Below are 27,452 nucleotides of genomic sequence, written 5' to 3'. Positions count from 1 at the left end.
ATAACTATAAAAATATTGAAAGAAGAAAGAAAAAAAATCCAATACAAAATATTCATGAGTATTGTCCTAATGAAATTATCGTTTGGAAGATAAAGATCATGGTCTCCGAAAAACAAATGCACGAGTAATATACCTGTAGATAAATTAATTTGGAATTCCTAACTAAAGAGGAGATATTTGACATAGAAGTGGCCAGTACGACAAATCGCCAATTACATATGTAAGGACCTAATAATATTAATACTGGTTTGTCAGAATAATGAGTTTCAGTGAGACTAATCGAGTTGAAAGAACTTCAATTCGAAAGGAGTGTTTCCGAATCGACGGGAATTTTAATTTAGAATCAATTTAACATTTTTTCTGTCGATGTTCTTGTTTACCTATATGAATAAAGTTATTTTGAGTTTGAGTATCTGTTCGCAGTAAACTAAAAAAATACTGCATAGAATTGATTAAGTTTATACTTTTTTAAGGTTTACGCGCCACGGTTATCACTGTGAAACCGCGGCTGTTGGGTAGTATAATATATAGTACTATGAATATAAGATCTATGATATATACTTAACTAGGTTGCGTTATCTTGTTTTTATTATATATGTATGTTTGAGGTTTTACCTGCAATAATTTGACTGCGCAAAATCGAACACAAGAACCGAGTGTCTACCCTTTAATAGAGACGGTAAGTAATGTTATCTTTCTTATCTTAAATATTATATTATTAGTCAATTAGTCTTAAGTTAGGCTAATGCCATCTTAGTAAAAATACATATTTATTCAATAAAAAAACAGGCTCCTGTGTGATATTGTTCGATTAACGGCCAATGAGAAAATATTTTGTAGTTATGAGAATCTCGCAACTATCTCTAAAACTAAAACAAACTACAAAAAAAAAATAATGACTTACATCCGTTATATATTAATAACTAGTTTTGCTTTTGACAAAATTTATGATGCCTTAAAAGTATCTTAATTATTGCCTCAGAAAAAAAACAATGTACTGTATTTAGTTATAATTTTAATTAAGTGTTTTTAAATAATTTTTCCATCAGCTAAGTCTATACTGCCAATTAATGATTCCTTTCTTCCACAGTCAGCCATTTCCAGAACATCTTTTTGACTTTCCATATTTATCTTTCTTTTTGTGTCCTTTTTGTTTCGGGTATAAAACCAACTGAAAAAATAATAATTAAGCATTTAAACGAGACCTAATAAAAGCCGACGATTGGCGCATTACACACCTGCATATTAAAACCATTCTTAAAATAATTCTAGTGTAAATATTATGACTAGATTGTTTGACTCATCGAAAATTTCTTTAGCCCGCTCTGTATACAACTTAGCTCACGTACGTTACATTTTTAAAAACATGAAGAATACTCATAGGAGGCGTCGTCTTAACTACATCCCCCAATGCTTAAAGTCTTGTGCGTTATCGGCCTTTTCACGGACTTAAAAAACCAAAAGAGACTCGTCGTGAAATTTTTCACGCACAGTTCCACCGTTAATGGACTAATCTATATGGTTGACGTGTCAAATGGTTCGGCAGCTATCTCATACAAGATTTTACAATCATTCTGATAGTTAGCGATTATTAGTTATTAAGTCGTGATAAAGTTTTATTAACTTATATCGATAAGGTAAGTCTAATACAATCTTCATACTTTGTATACAAATAAATAAATTATCGTTTATGTATTAAATTTTCACTAGGACAAGATCGTGCAAAGTCGGTTCTGTTTTTATAGAAATTTTTAAATAAAGTTTTCTCATACTTTAGGCCTTCAATGGCCTTTATAACTTTATAGATTGATGTTCATATATTTATATATAACCTCTTGACCGGATATAAACGTCTATATACACTAAAAACACTCAAAATGGTGAGTCTAATGTCTCGTAAACGTAACATAAAATGTAAAATGGTGATTACAAATAGTAATACGCACACAAATATTGCTATGGCAGGTATAGTCAACACAGTACTAAAATAGTACACAATGCTAGCGTCGAGTTTCACAGTCATAGTGTAAATCATTGAATACACAGGTCCAAATATCATCGAGGTGACAACCTCTGATAGATTGAAAATTGAAGTCATTTTTCCTGAAAATAAAATTTGTTATCGTTATTTTGTATACGTTTGTTTTCATTTGTTTGATATCTAAATTTTTTACCCTAACCAATATTCAACACATAACAAACTCTATGTTTATTTTATACCATAATAATTAACCACTGGCGCTACAACCTGTGCAGTTCTGGACCTCAGATTTTTATATCTGTTTCATGATTATTTATCAATCATATAGGCGATCAGCCTTCTGTGCCACACGACGTCGGCATTTTTTGTTCAAGCCGGTTTATTCACGATATTTTCGATTCGAATTCAAATTACTTGTGTCCTTTGTTAAGATCTTTGCAGACTGGAAAGCAACTATCAGCAAGATTGTTTTATCACTTTGATGGTGTCTGTAGTGTTTTGTATGAACAGTGTTCGCATGCAAGTCTGAACCTGAGATTAATCTTCGCCTACAGCAATTTATTTTTCATTCTATACAGATCAGAGCATCACAATAAAAACTGTTTTTCGTGCAAATATTTGTGGCTTTATGATTCGCACAGTACTTCTATATAAGTCTATATTAGTCCGTGGGCATTAACAGATATTTTTTTAAGTAAGCCTCACTTCCCGGCAGCTTGTGCTCCAGAGGCAAGAAGGAAAGAAGGAAAAGCCATATTTATTATAAAACAGGTCAAACTCATTTGATGTTCAGTGATACTGCTACCCGTGGACACTCATACTGCCAGAAGGCTCGCAAGTTCGTTTCCAGCCTTTTTATATATCAATCTTTCATCTCTTACTATATATATTTATGTTGACGCTTTGATGAAAAGAGATATGTACATTTTGTCAGTGAATGTATACGATTTATTACGCGTATGGGAAGTGTTTCGCTGACATTTTAAAACAGTAGATTTTTATAATAAAACAAACCATAATTGATTATAACGCGTGATATACATTTTACTACTTACCTAACTCATCACTATTAACTAGTTTCGACGAAATGGATCTCAATGCTGTGAATGAGGTTGCATTGAATGTTTCAACTGCGACAGCTGTAAATTAAAGTTTTTAATTAAATTACCTAAATAGTTTAGAATCTGTCAGCTGTCATTATTATCAAGTGTCATTATGTTTGTTTTATACAACTCAATGACAGTTAATAGAATATTTTATAAGTATCTCTTGCATAAATGCAATTGTTACTTATGATTTTTTTAATATATTTTGTCATTATAATTAAATTTAGTTGCGTAAACTAACGAACACAGGAATGTCTTTATGAATGTCGTGTCAAGCGAAATGTTAGATGTCATAGATTATATATTGTTTATTTAATTGAACGCACAGATACTATTTGTTGCTTGTAAACAAATTTGTTGGTGCAAATAGTTATTCGATATTTAACAACAAAAATTAGTCAGCCTTTTAAGACACTTAATTTCAATATATATATATATATATATATATATATATATATATATATATATTATAATAAACAATTCACATCTTCTCAAATTAAGGTGTACTCGGTACGAGTTTTTTACGTAATAGGAGGCAAACGGGTAGGAGGTCTACCTGATGTGAAGTGATACCACCGCCCATGGACACTCACATTGCCAGAAGGCCCGCAAGTACGTTGCTGGCCTATCAAGGAGTTATGTCGTTAAAAGCATAGTGACTTCATAAACAACTTATTATAATATTAATATTAACACAAATGAAAAGACTCGTCGTAAAGTGGTCAAAGATAATAAAACGGTTTTAATTAACAAATATGTCATACGATTCGTTTTGGTAACCCCTGGAAGGAGGGTCTGACTATGATCAGTGTGAGGCTCCCGAATATCAATTCTGACATACCAGCGACGTACTTAGCTCTCAGTGAGATTAGAATCTTAATTTTAGTTCGACAGTCATAACGGACAAAGATTTGTGGACAAATAGAAATATTATTATTACCAAGATACATCTCCATAGTATTTCTCGCTTGGCTTGTCGCTATACCACCAATTAATTTACTAAGACATGAAATAATACCAAGAGTCGCATCACTCCACTTCCATCTCCGGCTAAAAAGGCTTACGGACACAAAGGCTCCTGAAATAATATTTTAAAGTTTAAACTGCCAATTATAGGCAGTTATATAAAAAGGATATATATCCTAATTGGCAGTTTTTCTTATTTTTGAATATTATTTATATATATTATACACTTATTTCGGGGCGTTAGTGAAAAATGATGAGAGTAAATTTTCATGATGCACGCGCACACCGTCACAAAAAAACGACACCGGCACACCGTCACAAAAAGCCGACACCCTGAATTTATCATTGTCAAAATTTAAAAATGTCAATTTCTTTAATTATGCAGAAATATTTTTGTGATACCTAAATAAACTTTATTTAATTATAAAATGCGTTATAATCAAACCTTCAATGTATTAAATACCTTTTTTCTATTGTTAATATCGTTTTTTTATACAAAGGTAGAATAAGGCGAAAGATAAACATTTTAAAAAGATTTTTATCTTTACGCCAAAGAAGTATAACTTCTAACGCGTAACATAAGTAAACACATGTTTTTTTTTATATAACAGGCAGCAAACGGTCAAGAGGCTTTAAGAATACGCTCTTTTCTTAAAACAACTGCGTTTTTTTATTTATCGGATAGGACCTGTGACCTTTTGCAGCCATTGAAGCAATTATTTTATCATCTCCTGGCTACACACACTGTGTATTAAGCATTGCGAAAGAGAATAGAGAAAGTCAGTCAAATTAAATCAGAGTTTTATATTATTTTTAATTTGAAATTATTAAACTATGTATAAATTTGCTAATGTTTGGTGGTTTGAAATGTATTTTTAAAATGGTTCTATTACTAAAAATGAGTATTATTCAAAAATAAATCAATGGCGCTACAACCTTTTTAGGTCTGGGCCTCAGATTTTTGTATCTGTTTCATGATCATTTATCTAATAGGCAAGCAGGTGATTAGCCTTCAGTGCCTGACGCGTGCCGTCGACTTTTTGGGTCTAAAGCCAGCCGGTTTCCTCACGAGATTTTCCTTCTCCGTTCGAGCGAATGTTAAATGCGCACTTAAAAAGAACGTCCATTGGTGCATAGCCGGGCTTCGAACCTACGACCTCAAATCCCTGAGACTCATCCGAGAGTCGCACGCTGAAGCCACTACTCATAGACCAACACTACTCATATTATTTAAGTTCACTTTACTTCACTATTTTTTTACTGGTTTCTTTATTAAGGGTTGCCTTAGTAGTTTATATTTTATTCATTGCAAAAATGTTTCTAGTGAACGGCGTAATAATTTTTTTTTAAACCAAGTTTTGTATGAGACAGCGATTATATGTTGTAAGCATTAAAATTTATTAATTACGCTCCCTAGATTTAATTAAACTCACCAAATGTATGAAGGCAGATGTAGAATGTATTGTAGAAACTATATTTAATTGCATCCCAGTTAAATCGGTAGCGAGTGAACAAATATTTCACCGTAAACTCTCCTGTGAAGCACATATTACTTGAATATATTTATTCCATTAGCAGCCTCCAAAACGTGTCTAGTTTTCTAGTTAATATACTAAAATAATTTGTCACCTTGACCTCTTTACATTTATGAGTGTGTGTCTTATTTTAACCTTCTTCTTTTTAGAAATGACGAATTGTTATTAATAATGGTGAAGAATTAATAAAAGAAAATTAAAATAAATTTTAAAAGTTTGGTCTTTGGCACCTTTAACCCTGGCAGCATTTCCTTGCTGTATTGCGATACTTATTCGTGGAGCGAGGAATGCACCAGCTCAGGGGTCACCAGTAATATTTACTCGGCGCAAACTTAACTCTTTAATTAGCGCCTGTGCACTTGAACTCCATGGCCCAAGAGTCTGTACTCCAAAGGGAACAAAAGCAAAGTTGGAGAAAAGACTCTTACATTTGAGGCGTTTATTATTTTTCGTCTAATTATTTATTATATGCTTGAATTAGTTGTATAGGTAGTTGTTGTCCTCTTATAACTCAGAGATTTAAAAACTCACAGAAACAATACCATACTTCAAGTAGCTGATACGGCAGAGACTATTGACTCGTTATTTGCATCGATTAGATAAGTTATATGTATAAATTTACATACCATATTGCGGCCCATAAACAAAGGCAATAGATGCCAGGATTAATATCGATTTAGTTCTTCTACGATTTGTTCCTTTTTTGAAAACCACCTTTAGTGTATCTTTGACGTGATTCAAATCGAAGAACGATTTAAGAAATTCACAAATTCCAGTTTCCACCTGCAAATAATATAATTTTTAAATGAAGAATTACGAAGTACCTTATAGAAATAAAAATGCTATTACATTAGATTTTTCCGTTTTAGATCGTTCTGGATCCTTCATATAAATGAATCCATGACACAGACTGAACACGTAAAGGAGTGAACTGAATGAGAATACTCCATAATATCCAAAATGTTTCAATAATAAACCACTTAATGCATGGCCAATAGGAGACCCAGCTGTAAGACATAAATTCGCTACACCGACTCTAAAAGTTCTCGTTTCTTCGCTAGATATTTCACTGATATAGCTAAATGCACCCATATAAGTCGCAATCCATCCTCCAGTTATCGCTGGGAAGAATGCTTCAAAAAACATCGTTACTTGAACAGGTAATTCGTAGAAGTAGTACGTGTTTACTATATTACTTAAACACATAAGTAAATCTCCCACTATAGGCATTAAAACGCATATTTTCCTCTTCCCAGTTCTATCACTCCATGCGCCCAAAAACAATATTAATAAACTCGGTATGGCTGTTAAAAGTATATTCTTCCAAACTTCCATAGAAGACACCAATCTTTGTACTTCAAGCTCTTCTGTTTGATAAGACCCTTCTCGTGCAATGAGTGCATTGCAAACGTCATCACCAAAATTTAGATTGACTCGACATGCCTTGTCTAGATTTAGATTCTGTGTTGCGAGCCGTGATAGCGATCCGGGGATGACATAAGTTATCAAAACTGGTTCTAAAGTAATATTTTCGCGTATATGATCTATTCTTTCCCTTAAAGTTTTCTTTTTTACATTTTTAGTTTTTAACGGTGCTTCTTCAGAAGCCATCTTGAATGTGGCTAGAACAGTACTAGCGATTGCTTGATTGTGAGAACTATTTCGGTATAGGGTAAATATTTGCAACAGAAGCCAGGCACGTCTGATGCGCTATCGCTAAGTAAATAGTTAGCTGCATAATTATGCATATATTTCATTTTTATCTAATTGATAAAGTCACGCCAGACAAACTTTTGTAATATTCTAACTGATCGTGTGAAATGGCAACATTTGTGTTTTTGAATGTTAGTAACTAATTAACAAAAGACTACTAATTACTGATGCGATTTCGAAAGTTCTTTATGTTAAATTCTGCAATGAAATAGATAGGCTTCCCGAAATATTTCAAAAACCATCCAGTCGTATAGAAGCCGTCTCAGGTTCCTGATTAAGTAATATATGTAAATAAAAGAAAATCATTTCATCAATTATTTATTAAATAGATTTCGTCAAAAAAACGCTAGTTTGAGCAACATAATATTATTTACAATACTATTTTTACAACCAAACACCTACAAATAAAAAAAATTCAAAACCGTATTGTCTACATAATGGTAAAGTAAATAACTTTAGTATTTCATACCAACTTATACCTAACTTAAACCTCTGTTATGTCGCAGTATGGCTTTAGTCCACCAGAATTTCTAAACTTTTTTTACGACTTAGTTGAAAACATACTCCCTTATTCATATAAATCAGGTGCATAGCAAATTACTTTTCGATAGGCGTGCCTCACACCGAACCAAATTGCAAGAAAATAGTCATGTGACAAAGCACGGGCGAGGCTCCCATACGTTTAGCGATGGTAGGTGAAGCCTGTCGAAAAGTGGTTTTGTCTCAAGTCCCAGACTACTTACACCGTTTAACTAAAGTACTCTTTTGTCTCTCCATCGAAATCTGAATACAATCGACACAATTCAAGCATTTTAGTTTAAGAAGTGCCGTTAGAACGATTTGTGCAAAACAACAAAAGCGAGAGTTTTAACAAGAAACATTTGAGACTTAACATTTAATACAAAGTAAACACTTTACAACTTTTATTGAATAGTTTAAAAAATGTTCTATTAACATAACAGTATAATACAAAAATCGGCTAAATTTAAATAAATTTCACCTTTATTGATAAACGTACTCTAAGCTTCAATTACTCAAATAATCACTTGTGTACTTTGCTGTTACGGTGTACACAACATATATAATTGAAGCTTATAGTAGTTACTTAAGATCGTTAGTTTATACAATGTTTTCACATTGTATCGTTAAACTCAGCAAACTTAGTTTTAACTACCCATGTAACTACTCAGTTTTATTTACAACCAATCCCATTATTAACTAGTTTAATTTTTTTCATAATTACTTTATACCTGAGGATAGAAATAAACGTAAAAAATTATATAATTCGAGGCTATTTGGTTATTTAAGTGTGGTGTGTGTGGTATCTTGGTGTAAACATTTCGTGAGACATTATGAGATGTTTATAACTATAACCGCTACTTTTTAATTTACGTTTAAAAAATCCTCTTCACTATCTTGTGGCGATAAGACAGTGGGTACAGTTTTCACACAGCTCATGCCACTGCAGAGCTGTGTTTTGCGGGAGTCAAACATAGCTCTTCTAAATCTAGTTAGACAGCTTGAGTATTAGAACGTATAAATATACTGAGTGTTGATGTAGTTTTACATAGAATATTGCCATATAATATTTATTGCTAGAATGTGTCAACTATTCATATTGATGAGGCATCTGGGTATACTAAAAATATATATTTATATTGATAAAATACAGTCAATGAGTTGTAGATTCTCTAAAGCTTCATAAGTCCAATGTGGACTATGGAGTTTCATTCTTCTTCATATGAAACTACCTTTTTTTTGTAATTTTTACTTCAGAAATTGCATTATAAATATATTTTGACTTTCATTTACGAGATGTATATTTAATGTTATCGCGTTGAATACAAAAAGTAAAATCAAGTCATGTTGGTTTAAAAAACGTATTAAGTATAGTTTTTTAATGAAAGTTTTAAGACTATTCATACATTATTTAACTATATAATACCTCACTACATTAATAAACAATCCAACTACTTATAATATTTATTATGATTTACCTTATATACAAGACTATTTACATGGAGAAGTAACTTTGTGAATGCAAGAAATTATTATGAAACTCATGTTTTTTATAACTGTTCACTTAAAATCATTTATCAAAGTTTTCGTTGATAAGACGCAATTTGACATTGCACTTTCAACTGTCAAATACTCGTAAGATTTTGACAGATGGAAGAAATCCATATCTTACTGACTACGACTCTGACGGCCGTACAAAAAGTCATAAAAAGTCTCTATAGATTCATTGTTACTATTACAGCTAAATACTTAGTATAAACTTAGTTACGAGATTTAATACCAAATTAAATTAGTATTTAGTTGTCCAGTGAACGATCTTACTGTCTTATCTGTTAAACTTAAATCATTACAAACTTAAGTAATGACTCTGTGTACGACTGCCTTAGAACCTAGAGTTGTATGTAATTCGTTGCTCAAGTATCTAAAATTTAAATAATGAACTCAAAGTCAAACTAAAGGCGGACATAAAAAATTGAATTATAAACTGAAATCTGTAGAATAAGTTTATTTTGCTTGTTGAAACTGTGAAATATTAAAGTAATTATCATTGCTGACGTCGTATTAAATATAGGTAAGGATTTATCAAACAAAAGACTGTTGGTAATTTGTGTATGAACTAGACATTCATTTTGCGCAGTATACGTGTATCTATAAAGCTGAAATAACAAAAATATAATGAAACGATTGTAAATCTCGATAAATCATTTTGTTTATTTTCCTTTTTGATTCCCGCAAGTATCTTCTCGTAAGAGCAATGTTGCGACACTCATCCCTGAGGTCGTTGGTTCGATCCTCGGCTGTGCACAAATGGGCTTTCTTTCTATGTGCGCTTGAACGGTGAAGAAAAGTATCGTGAGGAAAAAAGAATCGCCTAAGACCCAAAAAGGAAGCTGGAAGCCTATTTGCCTATTAGACGAATGATCATGAAACAGATACAGGAATCTGAGGCCCAAACCTAAAAAAGCTGTAGTGTCACAGATTTGTTAGTGTCTCGTGTAGCAACAAACTTAATTTCTTACAAATACATAGGTGGCGCTGAAAACATTTAGCTATACAGAAGGCTATACGCTATTGAATAATATAAATTACACAACCATTATTATTAAATTTATGTGTAAGATTTAAACTCTTTATTAGGGATAAATTATAAAAATACTAGTTAACAATTTCCGTATTAATTGGCATAAGGAGTTTACCAAATAATTACATAATTCATAAAAATCAGGGTTAAACTTATTTCCAAAAAATAATTCAGAACTCATTCAATTGTTTTATTGGAAAACTACAACGTGGAAAATATAAGTTTTCCTAAGGTATAAATTAGAATTGAACATAATTTTAATACAAGCAATCAGAAAATATAAAAAAGTTTGTTTTTTAAATCCAATAATTAAAAAGATTTTTGACAATTTCGACGACGAAACAAGACAATTTTCACTACCATATTTTAGAGATGACAATGAAAAGATACGAACCTTGGCCTATAAAACCAAAGAGCTATGAAAGGCATCCTTTATATTTGCTAAACAAAAACAAATTATTCATATTTTATCAATATACATTAAAAGATTGCTTTTAGCACAAAACAAGCCTAATTATGTAATAAAACATCTTTGACATATGCAGCGGTTTTTAAAACATTGGAAGAACCGAAATACATCTATATACCTTGTAGAGTTAATATATCTAGTTATATCGTAGCAATTTTCAACTATTTACAACGTTACATAAGCGTCGAACATCATCGCACGACCCTGAAACAAAATATAAATAAATTAAGGCTTGCAGGATTCCAAAAACGATCATACACAGTCTCCCCAGTGAAATCAGACATAAACTAAAAATAATAGTGGTCAGGTATAACTACAGCTAGCATCGGAATACTGGGCGTTAACATATCAAATGGTGTTCAGTTTCGCGGCTTTCATTTGCAAGAGATGGCCAAATTTGCCTCTAAGAAGCTGGGTGTGCTCAGGAAGGCGAGACGGTACCTTACACCCGGCCACCACTTGCAACTCTAGAAAGTACAAAGCCCCCACATGGAATAAAATGTTCTCAACGACCAGTTACATTCTGTGCGGCTTGATCCCTTGGCATTGCGTAGGGATGTGGGGTCTCTCTGCATCCTCTGCCGCATTGATACTGTTTAGAGGAGTTGTTCGGACCTGCTGAGTTTCATTATTGGACGTCAAGGCAGAATACAAAATGCGATCCGATTGATGACTGAGCGTTTCATAAGGGAAATTTTGAACCAATTTGCCTTAGGGTCCTTCAAGAAAAGAGCGTGACAATTCTTAAAAGCCCGGCAACGCACTTGCGAGCCTATTGGCAATGTGAGTATCCATGGACGGCTGTGTCACTTAACATCAGCTGAACCTCCTGGCCGTTTGCCTCCTCCTTTAAAAAACTAGATTTAGCATAATTTTTATGCTAATATTTTAGCATCGGTCGCGTGTTTGAATTCCGGATAACAGAGTTTCGATGTGCACAAAGTCAGTGCTTAAAAGATCGGATTAATTTAATATTTCTTAACTCGAATTAAACGTAACTGTGTTTTATAAATATGAAACACAAATATAATTTATGCAAACAAGAGATTTCTTCCTTGCAACCCCAGTATGTAAAATAAAAATGACCTACTGAGTATTAAGCAAGTGCTAAACTAAATTAACAAAAGAAAAAACATAAAATAACGTGTTACCAAACGTGTAAAATTAATGAAAATAATATTGATGGAAAATTTCTCATATTAAATTCGAGATAAATGCTAAATACAGTAGGCTATATATTTCTATTTATAGTTGACAACAATGACTTGGTATTTTAAAAATCTTTTATTTGCTGAACGTAATCTCATATGATCTTATCATTTGCTACCGGTTTCATTCAGGAGGTATATTATTATTAATACTAAGTTGAATCTATACATTATTACAAAAACCGATTAATTGTATTTTTTTGTATATAAACACATTAAAACTCACCTTATCATAAGAACAGTCAATGAACTCATTAGAACAAGGATGTAAGATGCAAATACGCCTGAAAAGAAAAAGTTATGATTATTAATGCTTACAAATCCCAATACTTAACTAAATTAAGTCCACGTGGTAGACAATGATAACGGATTACAATAATTCATCTTGCGGACAAATTATTATGACCATACTTTTTTTTCTATGATCCTAACGATACACCTATTGACATTTCGATTTTTCAATTGAGTTTACGTAGATTACTCAAGGCTTATAGTACTTCCCTGTATCCTGCAATTCCACCGCTGTGGGTCCAGCTTAAATCGTATACACACGGCTCTAAAATCAGAGGCAATATAAGGGAAGTAATAGGGAGCACCCTAGATAGCTCGCTTATTTTTTATTATAGACATTTATGAGACGTGTGTAGAGTACTGCCGTTTCGAGCCAATTTCATCCCCACCATCCGTCCCCACCCATGTCCCGATATCGCAATTAACAAATTCAATATTAAACTTTCGGCAGTATCTAGGATATGTTATAATTTATTCGTACGGTTATGAAAACCCGTAATCAAAAAAACCTTCACGCTTCCGTTAAGGTTTTTTATAATTTTAATAATTAATTGTTTTAATTTAGATTATTTTATATTGTATACAACAGTCAATATTGCATCAATATTATACAATAGATTTCGTCTAATATCCCGAACCTATTGTCCGTCTGATCAACTTTATTAAATCAGTATAAGGAAACATCTGCCAGAAATATTAATATTCTACTGGTTGTGTCCTTTGATATTGTTTTAACCTTTTAGGAAAATATAAGGTCACTTGAGACACGTGTAACGCTTACAATACAGTGTTTTAACAATATATCGAAACAAGTTTCTTTGTTGTATGATTCTTTTTAGTTGTTTATCGTAAGGTAATAATAATCCGAGCTGCTCTACCCTCTAAACCCATGTAGGGTTATATGTTTAAAGGGATATTGGATTCAGATTCTATTATTTTCAATGACAAGTAGATCATAGTAATCAATATATTTACATATACGCAATTTTGAACCATTTTAGTCGTCACTGAAAAATGAAGCGCCCATGGGAAACTCTGTAGTTAGTAGGTTAAGCTAATTATCACATATTTAAAAAAATGGTTTTAAGATTAGGTTGGGTCTTTTTTTCAAGATGGTATGTATTTGCATATGCATAACATTTGCTGGTCTGATGAAATACATAACGCATATAAATACGGTGTAATATAAAAATGTTTCCAATTAAACAGACTCTAAAATCTGAGACCTATAATGTTGTTGGCCTAGTGGTTTTAGCGTGCGACCTTCATCCCTGAGGTAGGGTCGACCCCTACTGTATGCCAATGCACTTTTCTGTGTCTATTTAAAGCGCGTACGGTGAGCGCACATCGTGAGTAAATCGGCATGCCTTAGAAGTCTTCTGAGTTTAATAAATAAGCGCAAGGGTAACTTTTAGTAAAACCAATAAGTTTATTAATAATTAAATTATAATTCATTGGAATCCAATGGTGAGATTGGAGACAATACACACGATACATTCATAAATGTAAACAAAAATACGCAATAAATAGCGTGTTATCTCTAAACACACAACGAGAATACACATGTCGGTTGCGGCTTAAGTTACGTAAATAACCTTTAGGGGAAGGGAATTGCCTATTTGATTGCATATTATTTTACCATAGAATATCATTATGAGTTGGAACGGATTTTAAAATGCTTTTTGGCACTATATCTTTTATCTTATATAAGAAAACGTAACCAAGCAAGGGAGAACATAATGGAACAATAAAATCAAAAGAATGTTCTACTAAGATAAACAAAAATGATCGACTATTATGATTTATAGATAAAAATTAAATACAATAATTTTGTTACGTTAAATTATAGGTTACAATTTTAGTAGGAACCTTTCAGATATAGTGATCCTGGGATTACATTTTTCCCTTACAAGTCTTCGAAAGGTTTGTGGTTGTCTTTTACTGTCTCGGGATACGTTCTTTTACATGATGTGACTCGTTTTGTCCATCTTCCATCATCAGATCTAACCACGTGTCCCGCCTTTATCCATTTTCTTTAAATATCTGACTGCAAATATGGCTTTTGTCAATTCTCTTATTTTAGATTGACGTATTTTTTCAATTAGTTTACTCCTACAGTACTGCGCTCAAGGATAACCAAACAGATACTTTATTTATTAACTTATTTAAGTATTTTCATGTTTGACAAACGTAGTTAAAGCAAGGTAGTATAAATAGCCTTGGTTATAAGGCTCAGTTACATGTCGCTTTTGAATGTTTTATACAGACTCCAGTATTTATTCCAGGTTACGCTGTATTCTGTTTTCAACTTAAAGATAAGAACTCTTTCTCTCGCTAATTTGTTTGCCAATGCTTTCTCCATTCGTCGTTAACGTACTTCTTAGAAGTTCCTCCTTAACCATTGACGCACGATTCTGACAAAACGACTAGGTCGTCAAGCAAGGCTAATGGTATTAACAATCTATATTTTAGAAAGAGTTTTTTCCGTGATATTATTGTTTCGAGAATGGGGATAAACAGTTTTGGTGTTAGTGTTACACCCTGCCCTACGCCCCTGTCGATGGGTAAGTTCGAGAATACTCTTTCTAGTAAAATTATTATATTCTGGCGACGCGTCGCCACACCGTACACCGTGCATATAGCCTATATATATATATCGTATATATTGTTACAATAATAATTATTATTGTAACAATTAACAAACAAATTTATTGTGAAACATTCATTATTGATACTTATAATTTACGATTTTAGTAATATATTGAAACAATTAGCTAAGATTCTTGAGTTTACTAATATATTGAAGCCAATTAAAATTTACTAATGTTATGTCCAATACTTTTGTAACATACTTCAGTTACCATCGACCAATTGTCACAGTAATACCGTCCTCAGAGGCAACATCGAATATAACTATTACCGAAGTCACTGATTAAACTAATTGAGTAGTCACGATTTGAAATAAATTGGTAAGTTTTGTATTTAATGAAAATAAATGTTTATTCAATAAATAGTCATCGATATCTGGAAAAACATCGTAATATTTTATTTTATTATTATGACATATTTAGTTCCTATCACAATATGTTCTTTTCAGCATATTACTTTTACAAAATAATGTCGATGTTTCACATCTGCTAGGCGTCCCGTGACCGATCACATTTTTTTCTACACCATGGTCATTCAATGCATTCCAAAACCTCGGATATACTAATGAAAAGCGTATTTGTAGTCGAAGAAAGCGAGATAATACATAAACCTCCCTGTTTCTGGTGGTATTTTTCAATAATTTATGTATGAATACGATCCGTCTTTGAGAACCTCTTCGAGATCCTGCTCACTTTCCAGCTTGAAATGTAGTGCTTATTTTGAAGATAATTATACTTGATAATATGTAACTAGTAAGCTTATCGGTATATAATAACTGTATTGGTATTTGGTCTTAAAAACGAAAGCATAAGAACTATTGGGTGGTCCCACATAAATTTATAACACAATTTTTAGAAAATGAAAAAACCGCGTCACATGGCTCTTAGGTCAGAATTACTACTGGTACCTCCACATACGAGTTTAATTCGTTCCGAAACCTTTCTCGTATCTGAAAGCAATTTTCTCCATTGAAATTAATTGAAATGCCATTAAACCGTTCTAACTCTCAAAACAAGATCAATTGTTTTTGTGAAGTATTTTTGAATAAGATAATGATTTCACGCCTTAATTCAATAGACATCTTCGGACCAATGGTTAATAGAACATAACTGTGATAATGTTTTGTACAAAGAGCAAAAACGCAAACCCAAATTATCAAAAATTCTTCAATAACAAGCAAACAGACTAAAGTCTATTCTAAGGTGGTAGAAAGTGTTAGTGTAGTGTACTAATTGTAGTGTACCATTCTAATTGTGTCCCGTAAATTGCTAACCAACAGACATAATATATTATTTTTTATTAATACAAAAGCGTGCAGTGTAACCAGCCAGCGAGCCACGGATTGCGAGCGGTCGCAAGTGTAGCAATAAATCAAATAGTGTTAGCCCATGTTTTCTTCAGCCCATAGTCCTTACTGAAGTACTAACAATAGCAATTTAATGTGAAGTTACGAACCTATTAATTGCGCACATAAAAAGTAAACCCAATGGTGCAAAGCTGAACGCCACTAACTTGTAGCTGATTATTTGCTGTTTTACTATTACGGCTCAAATATGATTTGATTTGATTTTGATTGATTTTGTTTTGTTGATTTTGATTTTGATTTTTGATTTTGTTCCCTTTCAAGACCCTTGGGTCGATAGATTCAAGTGCACAGGCGCTTATTAAAGATTTAAGTTGGCGCCTGGTATATAATACGCTCGACGAATAAGAATTGCAATACAGCGAGTAAATGCTGTCAACATTCGCCGTTCCACGACTGAGCGTATTTCAAGGCAATTTTTGCCGCGCACCAACGCTATATGGAACCAGCTGCCCACCGAAGTATTTCCGAACCAATTCGACTTAGGGTCCTTCAAAAGAGCGTACAAATTCTTAAAAGTCCGGCAACGCACTCGCGTATCACTTAACATCAGGTGAGCCTCCTGCCCGTTTGCCCCCTATTTTATAATATAAAAAAAACACTGTCACAGGGCTTTTTAAATTCGTTTAAATTTCATAGTTAACAACTTGGACGTGTTATAAGCCACATAAATGAACTAAGGTATAATTCAAAGGCATGCTTAAGCCGATAACATCTTACAAAGGGTAACAAACATACACGAATTTGAAAAACACGACGAACATAATTCACATAAAATTTGCATTCACACTTGTAACAAACGATGAACATTATTACTTTTTATTTGCGGGCGAATTTCGAGCTTCAAAGCCCATAAATTAGCCAGAACAATACACGTGGGATAAATCTGTGTCACATAAGAATGCTGCATCAGGTAAGGGCGAGGGGTTAGACCCGGAGTGAGGGGTTACGCGGGAATTAAGGGGGGTAGTAATAACACTGGCATGCTAGACATTATTGTGTTGTATTATTTATGTGCTTGAAGGTGACAACTCTCATTGAACTAAATGACGTAATATCTGAACGCCATCTTTATGACGAAGATTTTTGGATCCTTAAGGAGTATAAATGTTTTATTTGACATTTCCAACTTAGTAATATGTTTAAAGGACAGTGAAACAATTAAGAAAGTTTGTATGCCCGTTAATTTTAACGTGGTGATAAAAAGTGCTAAGCCACTAATCACAGGTATATAAAGAAAGTCGGTTCGATGTTTTCTCCTTTCAGTGTGAAATAGAGCGGATATAATTGTGATGTCCTTAAACTAAAATAATAATGTTTTGTTGGAAATCAGAACTAGTCGTTCCGTTTTAAATTGAACAGTGCTAATGATTTATTACAACATAAATTATCAATATAAAGTAGTTGTGCAATTGCTAATAGAATTTCACTTGTTTAATTTTTACTTTTTACTCGTATTCGCCTCGTTATGTGAAATTCTGTCACTAATGTAAAGAGCCAAATGAATACTTTAGCTGAATAGGTGGAAAGTAATTTATTGCGATGCATAAAAGTGGTTTGACATTTTCATATGACAAATAAACATATTAATTGAAAATGGTATTTCAAAATTATTATTACAGTCGAGACATATAAACATCACTTTTTTATTGTTTTACTCAATTTCTGTAAAATTCTTTGAGCATAAATTTTACTGTTCTGTCTTTGCTTAATGTGCCCTGTTGTAATACAGTCCCGTAGTTGTAATTCTTATCCAGTATAATAATTATATTAAAGAACTCGTAACTTGAAAAACTTGGAACCGCCCATCTTTTGCAAAATTTTGCGGACATTTGCTATATTAAGTTTTGTTAATACATATAGCAGCGTTATTTCGGAATATATTAATTGTAATAAATGTCAACAGACCTAAATTTTACTTAATTGTACGGAGCCTGGGTTATCGGGTACAATAATAAAATCGAAAAACTGATATGTTAATTGCTATATAACGAATGAATACAATGTAATAGTCGAAGAGAGTCTACGTCTGGCTATACTCTCGGGGCGTAACTCTAACTTAGATGAACGCATATCAAACAAAAATAGTTATAATAATATAAAAAATATAATACTTATAGATATTTAAATAAAAGTTAATAATAAACGAAATTCCTCGTTGCTTATGTCTAAGACAATATTTTTGCTAAAAACCTACAATGGTTATTACTAAAAACTACGATTTGGCCTCGAAAATCTATAAGAAATGTTAAGTCTGTACTGTCAAAACATGAAAGGTGAGATCTATCGCGTAAAGATAAGTCTCAATTCGTATTTCATATAGAACATTATACACAAATTCGTTAAATGTGTAATATAATGTTAATGTTAAATAAATTTAATACTTTAAAAACAGATAAAAAAAATCGGACCTCATAATAGCTATGAAGCACAAATTTCTGAAGGCATATATTAATATATGACACCCAAGTGAGAGTTTTTAATAAAAATAACTATTGGAATTGGAAAAAATTATTGGAAAATTGTTTTTCGTATTTTTCTTTACTTATTATTTATGTTTTCCATTCCATTTAAACTTTCCCAAGATCATAATTAGCCAAATCAGTTCAGCCATTTCCAAGTTTTAACGAGACAAACGAACAGCAATTCATTCCTATATTTATAGATACCATCATTCTAAAAATGTCCAAAGGCGAGATCTATGGCGTATAGATAAGTCTCAATTCGTATTTCATATAGAACATTATACACAAATTCGTTAAATGTATAAATGATTAATTATTGTTATACATATGAGAATCTTCATCACAAAATAATAATAAAAATGTCGGTAAACGTACTCGAAAATGTACTACTGTATAGTTTTCTACCTATATACCGCCACAGTTCGCAGTAAAACCTTTCTACCTGAGCGCTTTTAATATACAATAGTTGGATACCATTCCGTTGCAAACAAGAACACTCAAGAAAATTTTACAGTTTCTATCCAATTGTTTCCATTGTCTAAAAGTGTTTCCCTACACCAAATAAATTAACTTTCGCCCGCCATTTGGCGGTCTGCTTGCTACATAAAAGTTGATAAAATTTCAGACCAAAGTTACAGTATATTTTATAGGGCCATAGTGTAAACGGTATGCCAAGAACCGCTCAGCTTTAAAATATAGAATAATTTTGCATTTATTCACACATAAGCAACTGCGATACTTGTATTTATCAAAATGACGCATTTTGCAAACACGGAATGTTTAATACATCATTTTATATTTAAATATTGTTATTACGGACACAAAACTACAATAATTCGGGGTTTGTATAAAAAAAATCAATCCGGCTACAACGTTTTTAGGTCTGCGCCTCAGATTTCTGTGTCTGTTTCATGGTCATTTGTTAATCGAATAGGCAAGTAGGTGATCAGCCTTTTGCCTGACCCACGCCGTCGACGTTTTGGGTCTAAGGCAAGCCAGTTTCCTCACGATGTTTTCCTTCACCGTTCGAGGTAATGTTACTTGGCTATAAGGAAGATAAAAACCAATTGTGATATTTTAAATTAATTAAATTGGGTTTTTTTTTGTAGAAATTGATTAAATATTGTTACTAATTTTGTGTAATAAACAAAATTATTTAATATGTTTCATTATATACATAAAATGAACCTATGAACTATATATAATTGTGTCTTAACTTAATACTTTAAAAACAGATCAAAGAAATCGGACCTCATACTAGCTATGAAGCACAAATTTCTGAAGGCATATATGAATATATGACACCCAAGTGAGAGTTTTTAATAAAAATAACAATTGGAATTGGAAAAAAATATTGGAAAATTGTTTTTCGTATTTTTCTTTACTTATTATTTATGTTTTCCATTCCATTTAAACTTTCCCAAGATCATAATTAGCCAAATCAGTTCAGCCATTTCCAAGTTTTAATGAGACAAACGAACAACAATTCATTTCTATATTTATAGATACTATCATTCTAAAAATGTCCAACGGTGGACAAAACAAAACCTGACCTGGTACCTAAATGTTATGTTGTGTTTTACCGACTAATAAAAGTTATTTTTTTAGGATCCATATAAGTGAAACTTCAATGTTCATATTTAATTTCGGAAATAAAGCCTATTGTTATTATCATTCTAAAAGATATTCGTGACAAAGTAAATGTTCAAAGAAATAGACTCAGAAAGGAAAGAAGAAAGAGAAGAAGAGCTCATAGAACGACTCCAAGGTTTAAAAGCAATTGAATCATAATTAATAAAAATGTGTGGCGATGTTTCGTCTAAATTGTTATTTTAAATACTATACTAGCTTTCGTATTAAATGATTGCAATGTACATTGGTTTCATCACGAAATATTTACGAATTAAAGCAAATCGAAGCTATCCGAGACAACGAGAAATCAAAGCGAGTCGCACATTAATGTCCAATAACCGCACCGATAACAAAAGTAAACGCAATTTGGCACAGGACGGGCTGTGCGTGTAAAAAACAAGTTACGCTTTGCTACGCTGGCTCCCTTCCATTTCCATTAGCAAATGTTTAGCCAAAGTGTTTCCCAACTTGGGCCCATTATATCAGCCGTTTCCTTTCTGTCTCTGCCCCTAACTAACTTTTTTTTCATTTGTTCAGTTAAGTGTTTTTTCCCCGATGCAAGTTATCCAAGATTTATGCTGCCTGTTATATTGTTAATATTCGGGAGCACTGTTTGGCTGCAGACCTGCGGAATAAATTCCAACGAAATGGGGTTATCACACATTTTCACATCTTCCAACTTAGTTTTATGGAATGAAAAAGTTGGCGATTTATGTACTAGCTACAAATTGTGTGCGCTCTGTTTGCGTTGGACGTATTGTTCTCTTAAGCTGGGTACAATACTTAAGGTGATGTACGAACATTTAGTTGCAACTCTTCTAGTGGAAGATATGGGGACTTTATTGCTAAGTTGCTGCTTTTTTAAGCGTATCGCAAAGATTTTTGTTACTCCAAGTGTTTTGTAGCTTGACAATATGAAATTCATATTGTTCATGACATTCTAAAAACTAGTTCAAATGATTATAAGTACATTATATTACACGTAACATTTGATTACCAAAAACTTATCAACTTTAATCAACAATATTGTAAAGCATGTCAATACTATGAGCCAACAACAACAACCTTTTTAGGCCTGGGCCTCAGATTTATTTATCAGTTTCATGATCATTTCTCAATCTTGTAGACAAGTAGGTAATTACCTGGCGTCAACTTTTTGCGCACATAGGAAAAAGTAGATTGGTGCACAACCGGGAATTGAACCTACGACTTCAGGGATGAGAGTCGCACGCTAAAGCCACTAGGCCAACACGGCTCTTGTCACTATAATAACACTATACGTAAAGTACGTAAAAAAGATCTAGGCCAAAACTCGGTTCACAAGTAATAAAATCATTAATATATCAAATGAAAATGAATGAAAGAGATTAGCTGCCCACGACATGATGACTCCTACTGTGCTTGGGCATTGTCTCTTCTCTATACATCATTTTTTGTTGTGTTATAACGTTTTGCTTTCTTTCACGCGCCTATATCTTACCCTTAATCCGATGAGTGGAACAGATGAATCAGAAAAAAATTAAGATTCTGAGATTCATGATTGTGGTAGTGTATTTATAATATATACACCACCTGAATACTTGGGCGTTACTGTTCCGTATGCCGTTAACACCGATACATAAAACGAAATTCCATGTCAAAACCTCATGATTAATGTATCAAATTGTACTAGGAACTCTTAGTAATGCTTCAAAGCTCGAAACGCAGATTAAGGCTGTACACGTGTCGACGCGCAATTAGTCGTCGGTTAATCTTTGTAAGGTGGGTTCCAAGACGTGAACGTGTTTATGGTAATTCTCTGAAGATTTGGATGATATTATGTGTGTTTTAGGATTTGGCGCTGTCGAAAGGATGTTCTATCAAATTGACTCAATTTCAAATTATAAATACTTCATTTTTATATCATACATACACGTTTTGTTTTCTCTAATCGATCACAATTAAAAAACAATTTTCACACACTCATGTACATTTGGATTGTATTCTTTTATAGAATATAATAAAATAGATTGAATGCCAAATGTATTTAATAGAAAAGTAATAATAGGGTTTTTCCTCCTTTGGAGTAGAGACTAATCGCAATACCACGAGGAAATTCTGCCAGCATTAAAGGTACACAAATAGGAACCAAACTTTTAAAGTTTGTTTTAATTTTCTGTTTATCCTTTTTCAATTATTACTATGTAGGTTTAGGATATTGTAAATTTTGTTTCAGTTTCAGTAGAACAAAGCCGGTAATAAAATTTATTTATAACATTATTTTGTATACTACTTAACTACCGGATGAGAATACATAAACTTAAAAAAAATATAAGCAAAATAGTTGAAGTAACAAATTCATAAGTTATCGTTCCTTACTAAATTACGAACGTGTTAATATTAAACCCAAGTAGGTATTAATCACGGTTCAGTTCACGGCAAAGTTCGCCGGTTTATGGCGGTGTGAAAAAGTGCAAAGCGTTATAATTCAGGAGGTCGCGATCAGGTGCTAGTAACTGCCTTGATTTACTTTCTTACACGGTTTTTGTTTTTTTCATATTGTTCGCGAGTTGAAATTGGATTGTAAATTTCCGTTAAATTGAAAGAATTTGATTTCTGAACGAAAAATTCAACAACGCTACGCGAAGCCGATGAGCGTTTGGGTTCTGACATAATGGTGATTTTTATTTTGATGGTTATTATTACGTAATGAGGGTTCTATGGAGAGTGTTCAGAAGAGTTGTTTGTATTAATACCTGTAGCTGAGTTTAATCTATATTACTGAACAACAGAGCGTTATTTAAGGCAGTTTTTGCCATGCACCACAACTATGTGGAACCAGGTGCCCACTGATGTATTTCATAAGGCGAGCCTTTAGGCAATGTTAGTATCCACAGGACATGGGTCCTTATCATTGGATGAGACTACTGCCTGTATGACGTCTGTTATAAAAAAAATATCGCATACAACAATTTTGAATGCTTTTTATTTTCTATAAACCTATTCTAAAACCCTCTAATGTAAATTAATATCAGGATATCAGTATTTTATATCTCTTAACCGGGAATAACATTGTCTTTGCCAATCCAACTATTTATGAACTGTTCGCTGCATACATAGATATAAAAAAATGACATAATTGAATCAAAAGGAGGGCCTTGGCGTTATCGCTTTCGAGCGATTTCTTCCAGGCAACCAGTGTGCAAATATACATAAGACATATAGACAGAACGAATGGAATGAAACAAAGCAATTAGAACATGTAAACAGTGAATCAACATTAAAAAAAGGACACGTGAAAGACAGAACTGAAGAAAGTTCTCGCAAGTTTATATGAAGTCCTAGGCTTGACCGTGAACATCTTGTGTAGACAGAAATATCATGTTTAAAGTCACTTTAATATAAAAACGTTCGTTTATAATCACTCCTTTATCCACCAACACAACCCAAATCAAGACATGTAATTAAAACAAGTTAATACTCGCAAGGTTTTGATATTAAAATTAAAAGTACACTTAATCCACTCGAGGCGGGCGCCAACACGCTGGTACCTAGTACTACTTATTACTTTATGCATATTAGAAAATGAAGGGTAATTCATCTGATGAAGCAAAAGTCACGACTCCGGGTATCGATGTTTGGTTTCCATTAGCGCTTTAAAATTAAGACGTAAAACAATTTCTGGGTGAATTTAGAAATTCGAAATTTAAAACACTTTAGTTACATTGTGTTATTACTTCCGAATGCTTAAGCCTTTCAATTATTAGCCTAGAGAGAAATACTTTCGAAATTCGAATGTGTTAAGGAAAATTTAAACAAAATACTATCACTGCCGGAAATAAATAATCTTTACATTTAAGAAAAGTGCTTCAAAACTCAATATAGAAATGTATGTTTATTATGTATGTGTAAAATATTACCATATTTTGTCTATTTATCCTTAAGTATGTATAATATACAGTAAGAAGATACAGTTAAGAAGCTAGTCGATAAGAAATCTTTAAATGTTTTTATATTTTTCTTTACGGTCAATTTTGTTTGTAATTTTTTGTTGTTGAAATACACTTATACAAAACATTATATAATTTTTAAAAAATTAACAAAATGTTTGAGCAATATATTATATTTAAAAAAGAACCACTTTAAAAAAAATCTATACTGGATTAATCTAACCTGTTTATCGAGTGAACGTAACAATAATTAGTTGTTTTTTTTAATTTCTTTATTATCTAAAATAATATAATATAACCACAATATGTTAAATTAGAAAACCGCTGTGGTAAGTAACCATAGCAGTGTTGTTTAGGAGCGTGACAAATATATATAAAAGTAGTTTTTTTAATTTACTGCTATCTAATATCTGATTGGGTAGATCTTGGGGTTTCTATTAAGAGGAAGACACTCTGTTTGTGTTTTTCAATTTTTTCACTTACCACTGTTTATCACTTAAGACTAACGTGCACTATCAAACTCAAACTCAAAATATCTTTATTCATATAGGTAAACAAGTAAACTTACGAACGTCAAAAAGAAGTTAAATTAATTGTAAATTTACATTTACTACCCGCAAGTTAAGGGCGAAGAACTGGCAAGAAACTTTCCGCCACTATTTTTAATCGCCAAGTATTGAGTCATTCAAATTGTTTGAACTGGAACAACTCAATCCTAAGGCTTAGGATCATTTAAGTATTCGTCAAATTTATAAAAATCTTTATTGATTAATTTACGTTTAACACAAGCGATGACATATTTAATCATCAATAATAAACGTAATATACTGTTTACTTAATCCAATGTAAATATAGATCCATAAAATAGGCGACGCGTGTACGCCGTAGGTAATTTGACAACGAAATAAAAAATGAACTCAAATTCCCATCTTCTCGAACCCTCGAAGCGTCTAATTCAACAGATTCCGATGCAGTGACAAATGTTAGGTTTTTTCGTCCTCTGATACGAACGAGACGTTTTACATGGCTATAAAAGTTGCGTTTATGCGCTAAGCTACATAATTTTCGGTAAATATATTAATTCATGCTATGCGTTCACTAGATAGATAAGAAAACAAACGTGTTAAAACGATTACATATAAAAAAACGTCTTTAAACACTTTGTTACAAACGCACCCAGAGATTTTTGACATTGTACTAGCTATCTATTTTATAATACATGACAAATATGGTGATCGTAAATTTCCAATTTTAGTTTTTACTTTAGTTCTTTTGCATAATAATGCGATTTATGAATCAGATACGCTAAGCAATGTTTTTTTTAATTGATCAAACCACTATCGAAAATATCTAATATCTCTAGCACAACATAAATAGTGCTTATTATGTTATATTTGCGAAGAATTCGAATGAGAGGTGCCTGAGCTCCTAGGTTTGGTTTTTACAGACATAATTTGGAAAATACCGTTCATTGAACCTTGAGAATGACAATGTTAATGTTCTGTTTTTAACCATTACTACAAAATAAGAGAAATATAGTATAACAGACTTAGAGATCTCCGATCGTACAGTAACATCATTTTAAATTACCTACGTTGCTCTTGGACGGGTGATGAAAATTATGAGAAATACCTGTGCTAATGAATGCAACGTTAAATGTTAGTATAAAATACGCAAGTGTTAAATATATTGTCTTTCATTACGTTGCAAATAAATCGAATTTTATTGATACTGTACAATAGTGTTACCGGTAATGAGAATTATATGTTTAAGCTGTATGTGTAATATGTGCACACACACAACAGACGTTAAAAACTATAATAAGCCGGATGATTTAGTTTTTTACTTTGAAAAACTTCATCATTATTCTTATTATTATATAAATATTTTTGATATAAGTTTGTATCAAAATAAATGTCTCTTGGACAAGCCTTGAAGCGTTTCTTACCGCAAAGCGGATTACCCGCCCTTTTCGTAGGCGTACGTTAAGTCCTAACAAAAACCAGTCTAAGCGGAAATTCAAATTGAACGACAATAAGATTGACGGGCAAGCCAGATAGGACCCATTTCATTTGAAGCTTTTATGTATGGCTTAAAAAACATATTACTTTAACCATTTCTCTTGCGAAACAAAAGCGATATGTGTTTTATTGAATGTTAAGCTTGGTACTGAAAGTACGGCAATAGTTCCTTCGTTTCGATATTTATTGCTGCAGAAATATTGCCAGTAAATGGAATACATTAGAACCGAACCTTGTCGTATCGAAGCGTGCAATGACGAGTAAGTTTGGGATTTGTACTTTTAAATATACAACGATTAAATAAACAAAATACACAGTAAGTATTCATTCATATTTCAAATGTTACCTTATAAATATAAAATGTATAAATAAATTTTATGTTTTTGCACATGAACAATATACAATAGCCCACTGTGTGTTGTATGACTTTTCCCAGAGTAAATTTGATAATAGAAAATATCTTTTGGATTTATAAACACCGACTTCATTTATACGTGCAAAATTTAAAATTAAACAAAATTAGTGTAAGTTGAATCTAACAATATTGTTAATCTTCATCATAAGGTTAAATAAAAAATAAATAAATCAGTGGCGCTATAGCCTTTTTAGGTCTGGGCCTCAGATTTTTGTATTTGTTTCATGATCATTTGTGCATCTAATAGGCAAGTACAGCCTTCTGTGCCTGACGCATGCCGTAGATTTTTTGGGTCTAAGGTAAGCTGGTTTCGTCACGATGTTTTACTTCACCGTTCAAGCTAATGTTAAATACGCACATAGAAAGAAAGTCCATTGGTGCACGGCCGGGGATCGAACCTACGACCTAAGGGACGAGAGTCGCGCGCTGAAGCCACTAGGCCAACACTGCTCCTTGCAGGTTAAATAGAGACACTAATATTGCTTTCACAACCTATATATATATATATATATATATATATATATATATATATATATTTATAAGCTTTTATTTAAGTAACTAACTAAATTTCCTTTTTTAAAAAGGAAATTTAGTTAGTTACTTAAATGT

General features: G+C 32.4%; 2 protein-coding genes across 2 annotated transcripts in view; both read right to left on the bottom strand.

The window, feature by feature from the left end:
• Nucleotides 1-995: 995 nt before the first annotated feature.
• LOC123712572 (proton-coupled folate transporter-like) lies at nucleotides 996-7,240 on the bottom strand. Its single transcript, XM_045665737.1, has 7 exons — nucleotides 6,438-7,240; nucleotides 6,215-6,371; nucleotides 5,487-5,588; nucleotides 4,028-4,165; nucleotides 3,037-3,120; nucleotides 1,947-2,103; nucleotides 996-1,171 (listed from the first exon to the last, which is right to left on the bottom strand). The coding sequence occupies exons 1-7, from the start codon at nucleotides 7,197-7,199 to the stop codon at nucleotides 1,030-1,032; spliced, it is 1,542 nt and encodes a 513-aa protein (XP_045521693.1). The 5' UTR covers nucleotides 7,200-7,240; the 3' UTR covers nucleotides 996-1,029.
• A 3,491-nt stretch (nucleotides 7,241-10,731) lies between these two features.
• The window catches only part of LOC123711916, a 236,161-nt gene continuing 219,440 nt past the window's right edge, over nucleotides 10,732-27,452 (bottom strand). Inside the window, exons 9-10 of the mRNA XM_045664779.1 lie at nucleotides 12,305-12,362; nucleotides 10,732-11,074 (exon numbers count right to left, since the gene is read on the bottom strand). Coding sequence (XP_045520735.1) covers nucleotides 11,062-11,074; nucleotides 12,305-12,362 — 71 coding nt within the window. The 3' untranslated portion in view covers nucleotides 10,732-11,061. The remainder of the gene's footprint in view (nucleotides 11,075-12,304; nucleotides 12,363-27,452) is intronic.

Source organism: Pieris brassicae, chromosome 7 (assembly GCF_905147105.1).
Source record: "Pieris brassicae chromosome 7, ilPieBrab1.1, whole genome shotgun sequence".
NCBI classification, from domain to species: domain Eukaryota; kingdom Metazoa; phylum Arthropoda; class Insecta; order Lepidoptera; family Pieridae; genus Pieris; species Pieris brassicae.
The sequence above is the reverse complement of the archived record's forward strand: the minus strand, read 5'-3'. Positions and strand labels throughout refer to the sequence as shown.

What these genes read in the sequence shown, in the direction of transcription:
- LOC123712572 (XM_045665737.1), bottom strand. Translation starts at nt 7,199, where the DNA reads ATGGCTTCTGAAGAAGCACCGTTAAAAACTAAAAATGTAAAAAAGAAA. An exon ending in CTAAAACGGAAAAATCTAAT is followed by an intron (nt 6,372 to 6,437) that starts GTAATAGCATTT and finishes TATTATTTGCAG; the next exon opens with GTGGAAACTGGAATTTGTGA. An exon ending in CATCTGCCTTCATACATTTG is followed by an intron (nt 4,166 to 5,486) that starts GTGAGTTTAATT and finishes ATATTATTTCAG; the next exon opens with GAGCCTTTGTGTCCGTAAGC.